Here is an 18,607-nt window from a genome sequence, read left to right as displayed (position 1 = left end):
GGTCCAGTTTCTGCTTTCTGCACACTGCTAGCCAGTTTTCCTAACACCATTTATTAAACAGGGAATCCTTTCCCCATTGCTTGTTTTTGTCAGGTTTGTCAAAGATCAGATGGTTGTAGATGTGTGGCATTACCTCCAACACCTCTGTTCTGTTCCATTGGTCTATATCTGTTTTGGTACCAGTACCATACTATTTTGATTACTCTCACTTTGTCTTAGTTTGAAATCAGGTAGTGTGATGCCTCCAGCTTTGTTCTTTTTGCTCAGGATTGTCTTGGCTATGTGGGCTCTCTTTTGGTTCCATATGAAGTTTAAGGTAGTTTTTTCCATTTCTGTGAAGAAGGTCATTGGTAGCTTGATGGGGGTAGCATTGAATCTATAGATTACTTTGGGCAGTATGGCCATTTTCATGATATTGATTCTTATAAACATCAGCATGGAATGTTTCTCCATTTGTTTGCATCCTCTCTTATTTCGTTGAGCAGTGGTTTGTAGTTCTCCTTGAAGAGGTCCTTTACATCCTTTGTTAGTTGTAGTCCTAGGTATTTTATTCTCTTTGTAGCAATTGTGAATGGGAGTTCGCTCTTGATTTGGCTCTCTGTTAGTCTGCTATTGGTGTATAGAAATGCTTGTGATTTCTGCACATTGATATTGTATACTGAGACTTTGCTGAAGTTGCTTATCAATTTAAGGAGATTTTGGACTGAGATGATAGGGTCTTCTAAATATGCAATCATGTTGTCCGCAGATAGAGACAATTTGACTTCCTCTTTTCCTAATTGAATACCCTTTATTTTTTATTTTTTTCTTGCCTAATTGCTCTGGCTAGAACTTTCAATACTATATTGAATAGGAGTGGTGACAGAGGGCATCCTTATCTAGTGCCAGATTTCAAAGGGAATGCTTCCAGTTTTTGCCCATTCCGTATGATATTGGCTGTGGGTTTGTCATAAATAGCTTTCATTATTTTGAGATATGTTCTGTCAATAGCTAGTTTATTGAGAGTTTTTAGCATAAAGGGCTGTTGAATTTTGTTGAAGGCCTTCTCTGCATCTATTGAGATAATTATGTGGTTTTTGTCTTTGGTTCTGTTTATGTGGTGGATTATGTTTATAGACTTGCGTATGTTGAACCAGCCTTGCATCCCCGGAATGAAGCCTACTTGATCATGATGGATAAGCTTTTTGATGTGCTGTTGTAATCAGTTTGCCAGTATTTTATTGAAGATTTTTGCATCTATGTTCATCATGGATATTGACCTGAAGTTTTCTTTTTCTTGTTGAGTCTCTGCCGGTTTTGGTATCAGGATGATGTTGGTCTCATAAAATGATTTGGGAAGGATTCCCTCTTTTTGTATTGTTTGGAATAGTTTCAGAAGAGTGGTACCAGCTCCTCTTTGTATGTCTGGTAGAATTTACCTGTAAACCTGTCCGGAGCTAGACTTTTTTTGGTTGGTAAGCTATTAATTGCTGCCTCAACTTCAGCCCTTGTTATTCGTCTGTTCAAGGTTTCCACTTCTTCCTGGTTTAGGCTTGGGAGGGTGCAAGTGTCCAGGAATTTATTTCTTCCAGGTTTACTGGTTTATGTGCATAGAGTTGTTTGTAGTAATCTCTGATTGTAGTTTGTATTTCTGTGGAGTCAGTGGTGATATGCCCTTTATCATTTTTTATTGCATCTATTTGATTCTTCTCTCTTTTCTTTCTTATTAATCTGGCTAGTGGTCTATCTATTTTGTTGATCTTTTCAAAAAACCAGCTCCTGGATTTATTGATTTTTTGAAGGATTTTTTTGTGTCTCTATCTCCTTCAGTTCTGCTCTGATCTTAGTTATTTCTTGTCTTCTGCTAGCTTTTGAGTTTTTTTTTTTGATCTTGCTCCAGTAGCTCTTTCAATTTTGACTATAGGGTGTCAATTTTAGATCTTTCCTTGCTTCTCTGATGGGCATTTATTGCAATAAATTTCCCTCTAGACAGTGCTTTAAATGTGTCCCAGAGATTCTGGTACATTGTGTCTTTGTTTTCGTTGGTTTCAAAGAACATCTTTATTTCTGCCTTCATTTCATTGTTTATCCAGTCGACATTCAGGAGCCAGTTGTTCAGTTTCCACGAAGTTGTGTGGTTCTGAGTTAGTTTCTGAATTCTGAGTTCTAATTTGATTGCACTGTGGTCTGAGACACTGTTTATTATGATTTCTGTTCTTTTGCGTTTGCTGAGGAATGATTTACTTCCAATCATGTGGTCAATTTTAGAGTAGGTACCATGTGGTGCTGAGAAGAATGTATATTCTCTTCATTTGGGGTGGAGATTTCTGTAGGTGTCTATTAGGTCTGCTTGGTCCAGATCTGAGTTCAAGTCCTGGATATCCTTGTTAATTTTCTGTCTCATTGATCTGTCTTATATTGACAATGGAGTGTTAAAGTCTCCCACTATTATTGTGTGGGAGTCTAAGTCTCTTAGTAGGTTAAGAACTTGCTTTATGTATCTGGGTGCTCCTGTATTGGGTGTGCATATATTTAGAATCTTTAGTTCTTCTTGATGCATTGATCCTTTTACCATTATGTAATGCCCTTCTTTGTCTCTTTTGATCTTTGTTGGTTTAAAATACATTTTATCAGAGACTAGGATTCAACTCCTGCTTTTTTGCTCTCCATTTGCTTGATAAATCTTCCTCCATCCCTTTATTTTTAGCCTATGTGTGTTCTTGCACATGAGATGGGTTTCCTGAATACAGCACACCGATGGGTTTTGACTTTTTATCCAATTTGCCAGTCTGTATCTTTTGATTGGGGCATTTAGTCCATTTACATTTAAGGTTAATATTGTTATGTATGAATTTGATCCTGCCATTTTGATGCTAGCTGGATGTTTTGCCCGTTAGTTGACACATTTTCTTCATTGTGTTGATGCTCTTTACCATTTGGTATGTTTTTGGAGTGGCTGGTACTGATTGTTCCTTTCCTTGTTTAGTGCTTCTCTCAGGAGCTCTTGTAAGGCAGGCCTGGGGTGATGAAATCTCTCAGCAATTGCTTGTCCATAAAGGATTTTCTTTCTCCTTCACTTATGAAGCTTAGTTTGGATGGATATGAAATTCTAGGTTGAAAGTTCTTTTCTTTAAGGATGTTAAAAATTGGCTCCCACTCTCTTCTGGCTTGTAGGGTTTCTGCAGAGAAATCTGCTTTGAGTCTGATGGGCTTCCCTTTTTGGGTAACCCGACCTTTCTCTCTTGCTGCCCTTAGCATTTTTTCCTCCATTTCAACCCTGGTGAATCTGACAATTATGTGCCTTGGGGTTGCTCTTCTTGAGGAATATCTTTGTGGTGTTCTCTGTATTTCCTAGACTTGAATATTGGCCTGCCTTGCTAGGTTGGGGAAGTCCTCCTGGATAACATCCTGAAGAGTGTTTCACAGCTTGGATTCATTCTCTCTGTCACATTCAGGTACACCTATCAAATGTAGATTAGGTCTTTTCACATAATCCCATATTTCTTGGAGGCTTTGTTCATTTCTTTTCACTCTTTTTTCTCTATTCTTGCCTTCTTGTTTTATTTCATTGAGTTGATCATCAATCTCTGATATCCTTTCATCTGCTTGGTTGATTCAGCTATTGAAACTTGTGTACACTTCACGAAGTTCTCATGCTGTGTTCTTCAGCTCCATCAAGTTGTTTATATTCGTCTCTAAGCTGTTTATTCTAATTAGCATCTCATCTAACCTTTTTTCTAGGTTCTTAGTTTCTTTGCATTGGGTTAGCACATGTTTTTTTAGCTCTGAGAAGTTTGTTATTACCTACCTTCTGAAGCCTGTTTCTGTCAATTCATCAGAATCATTCTCCATCCTTCTTTGATCCCTAGCTGGTGAGGAGTTGTGATCCCTTGGAGGAGGAGAGGCTTTCTGGTTTTTGGTGTTTTCATCCTTTTTGCACTGGTTTCTTCCCATCTTAGTGGCTTTATCTACCTGTGGTCTTTGTAGTTGGTGACTTTCGGATGGGGTCTCTGAGTGGCTGCCCTTTTTGTTGATGTTGAAGCTATCTATTTCTGCTTCTTAGTTTTCCTTCTAACAGTCAGTTCCCTCTGCTGCAGGACCGCTGGAGGTCCACTCCAGACCCTGCTCACCTGGGAATCACCCACAGGGGCTGCAGAACGGCATGGGTTGCCACCAGTTTCTTCCTCTGCTATCCTCATCCCTAAAGGGTACCTACCAGATGTTGGCCTGAGCTCTCCTTTATGAGGTGTCTCTTTGGGTATACGGGGATTGGGGAGTTGCTTGAAGAGACAGTTTGTCCCTTATAGGAGCTCAAATGCTGTACTGGGAGCTCTGTTGTTCCATGCAGAGCTGTTGGGCAGGTACCTTAAGTCTGCTGCAGCTGAACTCATAATCGCCTCTCTCTTTTCCCAGGTGCTCTGTCCTAGGATGGTTGACTTTATTTACTAGTTCCTGTCTTGCTGCTGCCTTCTTTCATAGATGCCCTACCCCGCACAGAGTAGTCTAGTCACAATCTGCCAGCAGAGGTGTTGCTGAGCTGCCTCAGGCTCTGATCAGCTGCTGTGAGAACTGCCTCGGTAGTGGCGGACTGCCTCGGTAGTGGGGGACGCCCTTCCCCACACTGAGCTGGACTGTCCTGGGTCCTGCTGCACTTGCTGTGAAACTCTCAATCCAGAGCGTTTCAGATTGCTTGTTTTGTGGGGTGGTACCCACTGAGCCAGATCGCCTGGCTCCCTGTCTCAGCCCCCTCCCTTTCAGTTGAATGGGCACCTCTGCCTCCCAGGCATTCCAGGTGCCAGTTGAAACGGCCACCCAGACCTGTGTGAGTTTCTGTGCGCCGACCCAGCACCAACTGAAACTGCCGGGCTGAAAACTCATGGCGCTTTTCGGCCTGGGAATCTCCTGGTCTATGGGCACTGAAAACTTGTTTGGAAATGCAGTGAACACTCACCCTCTGTGCTATTCTCACTGGGAACTGCACTCCAGAGCTGTTCCTATTTGGCCATCTTGGATCCTCCTCCCCGTTGTTTAATTTTAATTATAACACCAAGCCTCTGGTCATGTAGGCTTATTCCCCATTGTTTGTTGTTTATATGACATATCCATCCGCACAAGACTCAAAAGGTATTTAGCAACAACATCACCTGTTAATTTTCTACTGGAGGTGAGGAAATGAAAACCAATGCAGCCACGAGGAAAAATATTCTCTAATGATAAGCCCTGCTAGTTCAGATATGTAATCTTTATCATAAAATCTCTGGCTAGTTCCTGGGATATCAGAAATGATATTTTTTAGATGGCTTAAGATCACCTTAAAACATTCACAGATGATCTAATGTAGGCAGAAAAACACAGGGAGTCTATGGACTATTTGATCTCAGCCCTGTCACTTTCAAGGTGACCTTGTATAAATTACTTTAGTGTCTTATTTGTTTAGTAGAAATGGGAATGTTCACTTATTTATTCAACAAGTACAGAGTGCCTACCATGTGCCTGGTACTGCTCTAAGGGTTATGAATCAAGGAATCCCTCTGCTTTGCCTTGTGATACAGTGTTTTAGTCTGTTTTCATGCTGCTGATAAAGACATACTCAAGACTGGATAATTTATAAAGAAAAAGAGGTTTAATGGACTCACAGTTCCACGTAGATGGGGAGGCCTCACAATCACTGTGGAAGGTGAAAGGCACATCTTACATGGCAGCAGACAAGAGAGAAATGGGAGCCAATGATAGTAGTAAATAATACAGGAAAAAATAAAGCAAGTAGAGAATGATGAGAGTGAACAGTTTGTACAGAGTGGTTGGAGAAGACCTGTCTGCTCATGCAACATCTAAACAGATATCTAAAAGAGGGAGGGAGCCATGTGGATATCTGCAGAGCTTTCCAAATAATGGGACAGAAGGAAGTGCAAGGGCCCATAGCAGAACACAGTTAAAGAGGATAGTGAAGGTAAGGGGTGAAGGAATATGGTCAGAGAAGAGGTCAGCAAGTTGTGGGGAGTGGGAAGGGGCGGGAACAGATCCTACAGGGTCTTTTAAGCCACAGGAATCCATTACAAAGTTTTGAGCAAAGGCCTGACATGGTCTTACTCATTTTTAAAGAAGCACTATTGCCAAGTGCCACCATGGGAGGCAGGGAGGCCAGTTAGGAAGCTATTGTTGTAATCCAGGCTAAAAATTGTGGTGGCTTGAAAAGAGATGCTAGGGATGGAGATGTTGAGAAGTATCTGGGCTTAGGGTTACATTTTGAAGGACAAATAAACAAAATTGCTGATGTGCAGTGAGAGGAAGAGTATAGAGTGGTCCCAAAGTTTCCTCCTGGGCTGCAGAAAGAATGGAGGTGCTATTACTAAAAAGAGGAAGGCAGGGGGAGAGGCTGCTTAGTCATTCTGAGCCTGTTGTGAGACAGTAACTCACTGCAGTAAATCAGAAGATGTAAATGAAACAAGCACTGTTCTTGGCCCACAGTAGGTATTCAGACAATCTTAGTCCCTTCCTTATCCTTTGTAACACTTCTTTGTTACTATTCTTGTTTTTACAATGAATTTATTCACTCTCCACACACATACACCTGCCCTTTTATTTACTACTTCTCTACAGATCAATATCTAGTCAAAACAGTTCCACAACAGTGAACAGGTCAGCAAAACCTCACCCAGAAAAACCTCTAATAGACTACACACTCAACAGAGGCCACATTTTTAAATAAATAAAAAGAAATGATTTATGCCAAAATAGTATTCAGGGTAATCCTCCTCGTGCTTTGAAGTACTTAGTGCTTCAGCATGCTAAAAGTTTCCCTAGTATTCATTGCTTTTTAAAATAGAAATTCTGTGAAGAGTAAAATAATTTATAAGCATCTTGCCTTAGAAATTCTGAAGAGATGCTAAGAAACTGAGAAGTTACCAAAAATCTGTTGAATTACCTACTGAATAGATATTTCATGGTAAAAGTTTCTACTTGTTTTATTATTTTGTCTAAAATTTGGAGCATAATGTTAAAAGGCAATAAGACATGTAGATTCTAAACACTTATGTAAATATGCGTTAGCAATATTTTATCCAATGCTGACCTGGAATATCACCAACATGTAAGTAAAACATACAGTCTACATATATTTTTAAAAAGCTCAGTTTTTAAAAATTCTTTGTTGCAGATTCACTTGAAATATCAGTATTCAGTTCACATATCTCTATACTCTTAAGAATCATCAGCATTTAATTTATGAGTGTTTTTAGTTGGAAAGATTTTGCTGCTTAAAATTCAATTCAATCTCCTTGGTCCGAGTCGAGGAATACTTATATCTTGTGTTTTTCCCAAAGCCCTCCTCTATGCCCAATTTCCCATAATTGAGCTAATCTTTAATCCAAAGTAGAATGAAGATCCCACTGCTTTCCCACTCCAGTCCAGGGACAATAACACAGAGAATAACAGAGCCCAGGGACAGATAGCACATTGGCCTCATGGTCACTATTCCTCTGTCTCCAGAAAGCATTTAGTGTATGTGTGACTTCATGTCACATTAAAAGCTGGTATGTGGTTTAAGAAATAAACCCTGCAGATGGCCAAGAAGCAGCTAAAGGTCCACTGTTGGTAGGACTCACACAGAACAGACCAGTTTTTCTTCAAGGAGTGAATGTCTTGAGTGTGTTCAGCAGCAGGACAGATCACGCAGCCTTCCCAAAGAGGCTCAGGAGCAAACAAGGTCTCCTCTCTCTTGCCTGGCAAATAGGAGCATTGGCAGAGGCAGGAAAACCTTTGTAGACATCTTGGGTTTGTCACTCATGACTTTTAATACTAAACCATGGTATGACAAGAACCTCGTCAGGCTGCCCAAAGTATACAGTGAAAAACAAATATCTTGTAGCAAATATGCCAGTATTTAGTATAAAATCCAGCAAAGTAGTTGACACTGCCTAGGAAAAACCCAGGATTGACTATGCAGTCTTTCGTTCATGTTTTCAAATATAACTTTACTAGCTCATGAACAGGGACCCGTTTATCTCCAGGAAGAATGTACTTCTCATTTTTATTTAGAATCTACTCCTTAATGCTTTTCTTTAGTTTTAATCCTTCAGGACCCTGTTTAAACCCTGTTTAAAGCAAGTAGCAAGATTGACCTAGGTTTTATTATCATGGTAATTACTAGCAGTTTTAATCTACTGACACCAAGTCTATTTTCCAGCTGGAATAGCCCTCCCTACTCTTTGACTCAGATAGAAAACAAAATAGGTTTTGACTAATCTGTTTTTTAATTTCAGGGATAGTTGCTGTTCTCTTCTGTGGAGTCACACAGGCGCATTATACCTACAACAATCTGTCTTCGGATTCCAAAGTGAGAACTAAACAGGTAAAAGAAAAATTTACTACAGACTTGGTCTCTCTTCTGTGTAACGGTTGTGTAGCAATTCTGGCAGTATAGTCAGAAAGAACTTCATTAGTAAAGGAAAAATGTAAGCTCAAGGCTTCATTACAGGTTGGATATTTATAGATTTTTTTCCCCTCCAGGATAACCATTAACAATTCTCTTGGTAAGCAAAAATATAGTTATAATAGTCTCTCCCTCCTGAGAGATGTTGAACTTAGACTGTCAGTCTTGAAGATGAAAGACCTACAGTTGGTAATAATTCACAGGCACTTACGTCTAAAAGCGTTATAAAGCATGTGAGACTGGGTAGTTATAGAGAGAGAAGGAAATGAAGAAAAAGAAGGAAGTGAGGTTTGGTCTTTGGGTGCTTTTGATGCCAAGCAAACTCTCAACTGCCAGTTGTCACACAGGCAGAATGTATCTCCCTTATGCCAAGAACACATCTGTTTGGATATTTGCACATAAACACATACAGATTCTTTCCACAGACATTTGCTGCACAGCTACTCTGTGCCAAGCACCATGCTAGCTACTAGGAATACAAGAACAGATAGTTTATGGTCCTGCCTTCAAGAGGTTCATTATCAAGACTGTTGAGGACACAGATGTGTAGCAAACAATTTGCCACAGTTTTATAAGTGCTGTCGTAGAAATACCTGTATAGTGTGTGTAAGGAGCATTAGCAAGACATCACCCTACAGTTACGATTGAGAAAGTCAGGAGAAAGTTTCCAGAGATGATGCCCAACCTGGAGCTTGAAATGCAAATAGAAGTTAACTAGGTAAAGATCTGGGTTCTAGTATGGGTCAGGGCATAGCAACAAGGGCATTTGAGGTCAAAGGATCAGCATGGACAATATCTCTTGAGCAGCAAGTGGAAGCTCTGTAAATAGTTCAGCACTGCTTGTGAATGGGGCAAGGCTGAAGCAAGTGGGATACAGTGAGAGCAGAGACCAGCTCATGAAAGGACTTAGGTACCTTGTGAAGGACTTTAGACTATAACCTATAGGTAATGGGGAGTGGCTTTAATAGCAGGAATGTATTGTCTCACAGTTCTAGAGACCAAAAGTCTGAGATCAAGGTATTGGCAGGATAGCTCCTTTTGAGGGCTGTGGAAGAGAATCTGTTCTATCACTCTCTCTTAGCCTCTGGAAGATTTCTGAAATCTTTAGTGTTCCTCGGGTAGACACATCACTCCAATCTGCCTTCATATTCACATAGCAGTCTCCCAATGTGCGTGTCTACCACCAAATTTCTTCTTTTTATAAAGACACGGGTCATATTGAGTGAGGGGCCTACCCTACTCTGGTCTGACCACATCTTAGCTAATTACATTTTCCATGACTTTGTTTCCAGATAAGATCACATTTTGAATTACTGGGGTTTAGGACTTCAACATATGAATTTTGGAGGAACACAGGTCAGCCCATAACAAGAAGTCATTGAAGGGTCCTAGGCAAAATAATTTTAAGATAATTGAATATGACTTGGGCAGACATGAGGAATGTGAACCAAATGGCAATTGTATCAGGTAGCTTTTGCTGTGTAACAAAAAAAAAAAAAAAAAAAAAATCACACAACTCCAGTGTCATCCAACAATAATCATTTATTGATTACACACCTGCAAGCTTCAGCCATTCTGATCTGGGTCAGACTGGGTGCATATGTTTGTACCAGCTGAGCTTATGTATACATCTGCTGGTTTGTTGGGGGCTCCATTCTAAAGTGGGCTTGACTAGTGCCACATGTTTGTTATTCTTCTCCTGATAGAAAAGCAAGCCCCAGTGTTGAAGAAGGTCCTTTTCCATACTCTGCTTGTGTCATACCTCCTAGACATCCTATTGGCCAAAGAAAATTGTATGGCATAGTCCAGAGTCCAGAGGCCAAGCCAATCCCTGACCACAGTGGGAGAGCACTGCAAAGTTATATGGCAAGGAATGTGGACATAGGCAATGATGGAGAATTGGACTGAATGATGAAGTCTAACCCAAAATGCAAGTGGAGGTAGAGCTGTCTCTTATAATAAACATGGCAATTCTGGGGACATCTGACGTGACATTAGGTCAGTGGGAGTAGAGACAGCAAAAGCAACCAAAGCAAAACCTGTAATTGGCCAGAAATTCCTAAACAGGATTTCCTTAAGGCTTACTTTGAAGCTTTCCAAAATGAGCTATCACTTTCATCCTTCTGTGCTTGTCACATCCCAAGCTTGGCTCCAGCTCCACCTACCCAGGGACTCTGCAAGGTCACCCTTCCCCTCTGCCCATCACCTCAAATGCCTCAAAGGAATCACAAGATGCAATTATAGAAATCTTGAGTGAAACAAAAGAAAAAAGCCCCCAAAACAAAAAACTGATTCCAATATCCAGAAACCTCCAACATATAAGTCTTTCAGAATCCTTTTCATTTCGAATACTACTAGCTTTCCCTAGGGCTTAAAGGGAAATGTCTTGGGCTGGTTTTTTCCTAACGTCTTTTGTTCTCTGAGCATACTTGTATTCTGGGAAGCTGAACCCTGTTTAGGGGCTTGCACTTTTAAGTCATTCTATCCAGACTGCTCGGCAGAACTTCAAAGATAACTCATCTAATGGCAAGACAGCAGCCTAGCACCTAGGGGAGACAAAGCCAAAATCAGTGCCCATAGCCTTCTGTTCTCCCTCTGAATGGCTTGACAAGCCCTCCCTGACAGGTTGCCAGCATTCATTTTTACAGCATTCTCCTTTAAAGAAAGAGAATTTTACAAGTTCTTTCTTTAACATCTAGGTAGCTGCATACTCCCATCTTTGTTCTCCACACTACCTTCTTTTTTGGGTGCCTGGATTATAGCAGAAGCTTAATAAATGCTAATTCCCTTCTACTTCATTTTCATCCCTTTCCTCACTTCTTTTCTATTAGGATCATCATTTTCTGCTTATTTTTTTTTCTTATAATATGTATATACACAGCATATGTGCATATTTATACATACTTGCATATCTATGCTTGCATATACACATGCATATCCCATACTCTAGTATACAGAATCTAAGGTCCCCACTTTGAAAGAAGTGCAGTCAGAGGTTCTCAGCCATATCTGCACTAGAGTAGCAAGCAGAGTTCAAATTCTTATGGGAAACTAATTACAAATTGTAGAGAAATGCTGAGGCACGTACCATACAGGTTGCCACTGTGTCCTCTCTGAAAATGGGAAAGGTTTGGGAAGTATTACATGGTGTTACATGGTTACAGGACATGATATCTTTCCCTATATACCACATGTTGTATTCACACTGTCAACAGGAAGGTAGCAGTTACACAGCTTCATTGCCTCTCTTCCCAGAACTGTTCAATGAGAGTGTAGGAAGCCAATTAGTAAACTTGGGGAAATCCATGTAAATCAACTTTGAGTTATAAAATTCAAAGACGCCATGATTTACAAAAGAGTTCTATTCAATTGTGTCTACACCAGTTAATCAAATAGCTATATCTGGATACAAAGGCTTTTGAGAATTAAGCATTCTTTTTAGCTTGAAGAATTAGAGTGCCTTTTTAAAATTGTATTTTTTTTACTTTAAGATATGTTTTGTAAATGATAAGGACCCTTTAGATGTAGGAACTTCATTTTTACTTCAACCTATGAAAAAACATGTAACACCACTATGTGTTAGGCACAAAGCAATATGATAGAGACACTATGATCCAACATAAGGGTTTGTATTTTGAAGAGCAGAGCATCCTATTAAAGAGTAAATGCACATATGCAGCAATCCCTTTCCCTAGACTTGGAGTCCTTTGTTGCTTTAGGGTGTGCACATCAAGTCCTAGAGATAGACAGATACTGTAAGCCCTGTCTCTTACCCTGTGAGCTGAGCACTGCTAGGGATATTCAAGATGGACATCAGCACACAGCAGTGTAGCCCGGAGGTCTTACCCAGAGCGATCCAGAAGACTGCCTGCAGACCCCATGATCCCACTCAGATGAATTCCAGCCTGCCTCCCACCCCCTTCCTCCCACATTCCCTCACCCCCGAGGCAGGCCTGGGAGCTTGCTATCTGGGACAAACTCCAGGGTGTTTCCGTCAGCTGTATTTACCTTGCCTGAGGCTAACCTGCAAAACCAGGTACTTCTATAGCATCCCTTTTAATTAGAATTTCTCCTTCCCTTCACGTAGTTGCCACCAAAAATTATTTCCAACAGATACACATGAGCATATGATATGGATATAAATAATTGACATTTACTCTGCGTTAACATGTATGAAGTACTTATCTCATTTACTTTCTGCTTACCGTTCTAAGAGGTAGCTCTTATTATCACTGATTCCCTTCACGTGTTGAACAAATATTTTTTGAGAGCCTAGTTTGTGCCAGTCACTGCTCAAGGTACCAGGGATACAACAGTGAACAAAAAAAGAATTTCTAGTTGAGGAGCTTCATAATAGTCAAAATAAATATGCAAAATATATAGTGCACTCATGGTAAGACATAAGGTCAATAATAAAACGGGGAAGGGAGCTAAGGGTATATGATGTGAAGGCAGGCTTATAATATTAGATTGGGTAGCCAGGAAAGGCCTCAGCAAGGTGATATTTGAAAGAAGTAAAAGAAGGAACCATGTGGACATTTGGGGCAGAGCTGTTAAGAAATTGGGAATAACAGATATAAAGGCCCCCTTGGGGCAGGGGAACCAATGTGGCTGGTATGGAGTGAACAAGGGAGAGCGTGAGCAAAATAGCAGAGCGGTGAGAAGATACATGGAGAGCCCGAATGAGGTGGGGAAACACTTGACACCTTTAAGTACAGGCATGTATGTACATTTTAAAAGAAAAGAAGTGTCAGTTGTTAGCTAGGGAAGACTTCAAGAGTAACAGGTTTGGGGGGGAAATTATGAGCCCAGGGTTGGCTTGTTAAGTTTGGGATGTGTGTTAGTCAAGTAGAGCTGTTGTGTAGCCAGTTGGACATAGAATTCTGGAGTTCAGAGGACAGGTCTAGGAGAAAAACATGATTTTGAGAGTCATCAGCATGTGACTAACGTATAGAGATGATATTGCATATCATATAGAGATGATACTGAGAACATGAGACTGGATGAAATTTCTAAGACAGTGATAGAGAAGAGGTCCAAAAAAGAATCCCAAAGGTACTCCAATGTTAAAAAATCCAAAATCAGCAAATGAGCCTGAAAGATGATAGATATTAGGGAAAACAAAAAGCAAGGAAAGTATGATGTCCTGGAAGTCAAAAGAAGAGTGTATCAAGGAGCATGATGAATTATACCAAATGCTGCTGAAATTTCAAGTAAGATGAGGAAAATGAACATCATTGATGACAGTGATAAGAACCATTTTGTCAGAAAGCCTGAATAGAATGGGTTCAAGGGAGAGTAAGAGGAAAGAAATTGGAAACCTCGTGTATTAACAAGTCTTCCAATGGAGTTTTGCTGAAGGGCAGCAGAGAAATGAGGTGATCACTGGAGAAAGAAGCAGGACCAAAGAAAATATCTTTTGATTTTTAAGGTAGGAGAAATAACAGTACTTTTGTATGTTGAGGGAATGAAACAGTAAAGAAAAAATGGTATGTTCGAGTTTTTGCTAGGCTAATAAGTAGCAGATTTCAAACTCAGGTTTTTTATTTTGTAGTTCAAACTATTTTGCCTCTTACTAAATATCATTTGGTTAGTAGATGGGATAGTGCCAATTGTGGGGCATCATTTATTCAGTAAACCTTGAATGGGTGGAAGGAAAAACGAATGAATGTTTGGCCATCTTTATTATACTTTCAGCTAATTCAGATAATAAGCCATTTTTTTATGTAGTATTTGATTCTGTTATCTTTGAAAATCTACCAATTTCACTGCATTTTAATTTTTTATACAAATACAAGTTGGGATGGACATAGATGTTTTCATGTATTTGCTTTTGAAAAGCCAGATTATTTGTCTAGCATTTATGGGCAAACAATGACATCTTCATTATAGCACATTCTTTCCAGATGCTTATTTTATTTCCATTCCACCCAGATGATATTTATAGTGTTTATCACCATTGAATGGAAAAGCAGCAACAATCCAAATTTAAATTTCCAATAAAAGAAGACAATGAGAACCAAATTATATGTTCTGTGCATGACTCTGAAAATTCAAATAAAGGATCTGGAATATGGGAGGAGCAAGTTATGGCGGAAAGCACAGCTGGCCGAGAGTCTAGAAAACTGGGTCTTGCCCCCATCTCTAATACTCGCAGTGGGGCTCAGATAATTAATTTAACACAAATGAGTTTCACTTTTCCCATCTGTAAAATGAATGGTTGAACTAAATGACTGGTTTTTAAGGATCATGCTCTAGACCTAATATTCTTTGACTTGACATGGAGCATAAGATATGTGTCTACAATTGTGTAAAGATTACTTGTTTAAAGACTGCAATGCATAGAGATGAGAGGAGGAATTAGAGTGTCATTTAACTTGCAACCAAATAACTGGGTACACAATTTCAATAAGTTGTCAAAGCAAATCCAAGGATGAGGCAATCAAAAAGCAAAGACCCCGGTTCATACTGAAGTAAAAAGTTTCACACTGAGGGCTGCGTGCTTCTTCCTGGAAAAACTCTCAGATCTTAGGTGAGTGGTTGCAATGACTTTTCCTAAGACTGCCTGCATCCTTAAGGTAGAGAGTAGAAATCTTATATTTCTACAACTCAGCATCTCAGGTTATGACTGAAGAACCTTCTAGCTTTTTAATTCAAACATGGACTAATTGTGTTCTAAGAACTAGTGGTTGTATGGCCAGCACCATGCTGGAAGCCAAGGAGACAAGGGCAGATAGCACATGGTTCTTGTCCTTTGGGAGTTCTAAAATAGCAGGAGACATACACATGCATGCAAATATATATATGCATATGCATGCATGCACTCACATACACAAACAACCACATGTGGCAGATGCTAACATAGAGGGATGCACAGCATGTCATGGAAAACCAGAGAATCGAGTTGCTTACTGAAGGCAAGGTTTTCATGAGAAGCTGATTTTTGGGTTGGGTGTTTTGGAGTTTGGGTATAGGGTTAATTAGGATATTGTCATTCAGATTTCAGGGAGAATAAAAGCAAAAAGAATAGAGTATGCAAAAATATAAAACTAATGAAGAGTTTGAAAGCAATCCTAAGCAAAAAGAACAAAGCTAGAGGCATCACGTTACCCAATTTGAAACTATACTATAAGGCCAGTAACCAAAACAGTATTGTACCAGCACAAAAATGGACACAGCAATAAAACAGAATAGAGAACCCAGAAATAAAGCTGCACACCTACACCCATCTGGTCTTTGATGAAGGCAACAAAAATAAGCAATGGGGAAGTGAATCCCTGTTCAATAAATGGTACTGGGAGAGCTAGCTTGCCACATGCAGAAGAATGAAACTAGACCCCTACCTTTCCCCGTATACAAAAATTAACTTAAGATGTATTAAAGATTTAAAAGTAGGACTTCAAACTGTAAAACCCCGTCAAGAATACCTAGAAAATATTATTCTGGACATCACCTTTGGGAAAGGATTTGTGACTAAGTCCTCAAAAGTAATTGCAACAAAAACAAAAACTGACAACTGGGACTTAATTAAACTAAAGAGCTTCTGCACAGCAAAATAAACTATCAACAGAGTAAACAGACAACCTACATAATGGGAGAAAATATTCACACATTATGCATCAGACAAAGATCTAATATTAGAATCTGTAAGAGACTTAACGAGCAAAAACAACCCCATTAAAAATTGGGCAAAGGACATGAACAGACGCTTCTCAAAAGAAGACATGCAAGTAGCCAAGAAACATATGAGAAAATGCTCAACATCACTAATTATGCAAATCAAACCATAATGAGATATTATCTCACATCAGTCAGAATGGCTATTATTTTTAAAAAGCAGATGCTAGTGAGGCTCTGGAGAAAAGAGAACTCATTCGCTGCTGACGGGACTGTAAATTAGTTCAGCCACCATGAAAAGCAGTTTAGAGATTTCTCAAAGAACTTAAAACAGGACTACCATTTGAACCAGCAATCTCATTACTGGGTATATATCCAAAGGAAAATGAATTAGTCTACAAAAAAATCATGCACTCATATGTTCTGCAGCACGATTCACAATAAGAAAGACATGGAATCAATCTAGGTGCCCATCAACAATGGATTGGATGAAGAATTACACCACGGAATACTACACACCCATAAGGAAGAATGAAAACATGTCCTTTGCAGTAACAAGGATGCAGCTGGAGGCCATTATTCTAAGTGAATTAATACAGGAACAGAAAACCAAATGCCACATGTTCTCACGTGTAAGTGGGAGCTAAACATTGGATACTCATGGACATAAAGATGGCCACAGTAGATACTAAGAGCTACTAGAAGGCAGGGAGGAAAAGAGTAAGGGTTGACAATACAACTATTTTGTACTATGCTCACTACGTGGGTGACAGGATCCTTTGTACCCTTAACTTCAGCATCAGGCAGTACACCCATGTAACAAAACTGCATGGGTATTCCTTCAATCTAAAATAAAAACTGAAAAGAGAAAAGCTTGACAAGTCCCAGAAACAAAGAGGTGACACACTGTGACTAGGTCCCAGGTTGCCTCCAAGAAGTAGATAGGGATGGGCCGCTGGTACAGGTTAGTGAGCAGTGAAGGGAAGCCTGTGGAAGACAGCTGAGAGTGAAAGTGGAGAGGTAAGTCCAGATGGACCTTTTAGTGTCTCATTGTGCTCCACTTGGGAGAATTCTAACCTATAAGGGTCATAATTGGTTAAATCTTTTAGGCATAGTGTTAATGATAATAATCAGATTTCTGCTTTACCAAGATAACCATGATAGCATCATTGAGGAAAAAACTGAACGATGGATTTGTTGGAATTCATAGTATTTGTCTCTATTCGTGGTTTGAAGGGTTAGTTATGAGCAAATATGATAAGTGACTTCTACGACATAGATCTCAACACTCACCACACTTCCTTTTAGTAAACTGTGTACATATGTGACATCTAAATGTATCTGAACCTTCTGTGACTCCAGACATATTTTTGTCCTGTTTAACCTCTTAGGATATTGTGGTCTATATGAAAAGTTTATGGAAATTTACCATCTGGTTTTGCCTTGAACTTAGGATCTAGATAAATTCTTTCTGAATTAATAAATAAATTAATAAGGGAATGAATTATGACCATTAACATTCCAAGATAAAAAAATAGAGAAGAGAAACAATATATGCTAATTAGTGGTTTTATTTAATTCTGATATGATGCATTCATTTAAATTTAATGAGATGGATGCATAAGGCAAATGTCTAGGGTAATCTTGAGATACTGAAAGAAAGATCAAGCACAATTCCATTACTTGTGTGTTTCCTGCAGTGTGTCTCTGCCTTATTGATTTGCATTACAGTGGTTTTTGATTATGGTTTTGCACATTTTTTTCTATTTCTTTTAACAAAGGCAGTCACGTTCCATCTCAGTGACCTGTTCCAAGGCACAGTGGAGAGAGAATGTCATGGGCAACAATGCCTCTGCCTCCCTGGCTTCTGAGACGATCAAAGATATCTTCATAAAGGATAGAATTGCCTTTTTTATTACTCTAATTAATTTCTTTTGTCAAGATTTCTACCACTTTTCTTTTCTCCTTCATTCAAAATATCTTTAAAAATATCATCCTAGAAGGGTTGAATTTATAAATGATGGCAAAGTGTTTAAATTTCTCCTTAGCTAAGCTTGTGATTCTTTTCAATGAAACTCATTATATTGTATAAAGGACATTTAGTAGTTCAGCTAATATGTGTTTTCTTTTAAATGCTAATGAGCGTGGAGCTCCCACATCATGGCAAGAACACATTGTACTTGCAATGCCTGGAAAGCATTATTTCCCTACTTGAGAAGCCTTTACTCCACAACCAACATGTATTATAGTAGGCACCACACATAGATATTTGGCACCTTCAATAGTGGGTACCCTCTATGTCCTGGGTACTGAGACCCAGAAAGAAATAAAGATAAGTAAGACATTCATGCTTCTCTTTGATAATTTTTTATATAAAATGTTTTCTCTGACAAAGTTGTAGTTGGACTATAACTTCTCAATTAAATCTATCCTACTCACCCACAAATCTGTTTAGCATAATATATAATTGCAGTTGGAAATTTTAAGTCATGAAATCAAAAAAGTTCAGAGATAAGGGGGACCATGAAGATAAACTTTCAAACCCAGAATTTTATGGGAGGAAACTGAAACCCAGGGAAA

General features: G+C 39.3%; 1 protein-coding gene across 1 annotated transcript in view; it reads left to right on the top strand.

Annotated features, from left to right (window-relative positions):
- Nucleotides 1-18,607, top strand: part of SLC9A9 (solute carrier family 9 member A9) — a 581,824-nt gene that overhangs the window by 278,651 nt on the left and 284,566 nt on the right. The window contains exon 9 of the mRNA XM_012437089.3: nt 8,241-8,329. Within this exon, the coding sequence (XP_012292512.2) occupies nt 8,241-8,329 (89 nt within the window). The remainder of the gene's footprint in view (nt 1-8,240; nt 8,330-18,607) is intronic.

This window comes from Aotus nancymaae, unplaced genomic scaffold (assembly GCF_030222135.1).
Source record: "Aotus nancymaae isolate 86718 unplaced genomic scaffold, 86718_ANA_hifiasm-v0.15.2.pri h1tg000019l, whole genome shotgun sequence".
Lineage (NCBI taxonomy): Eukaryota > Metazoa > Chordata > Mammalia > Primates > Aotidae > Aotus > Aotus nancymaae.
Note: the sequence above shows the minus strand (reverse complement) of the source record. Positions and strands in the feature narration are given on the sequence as shown.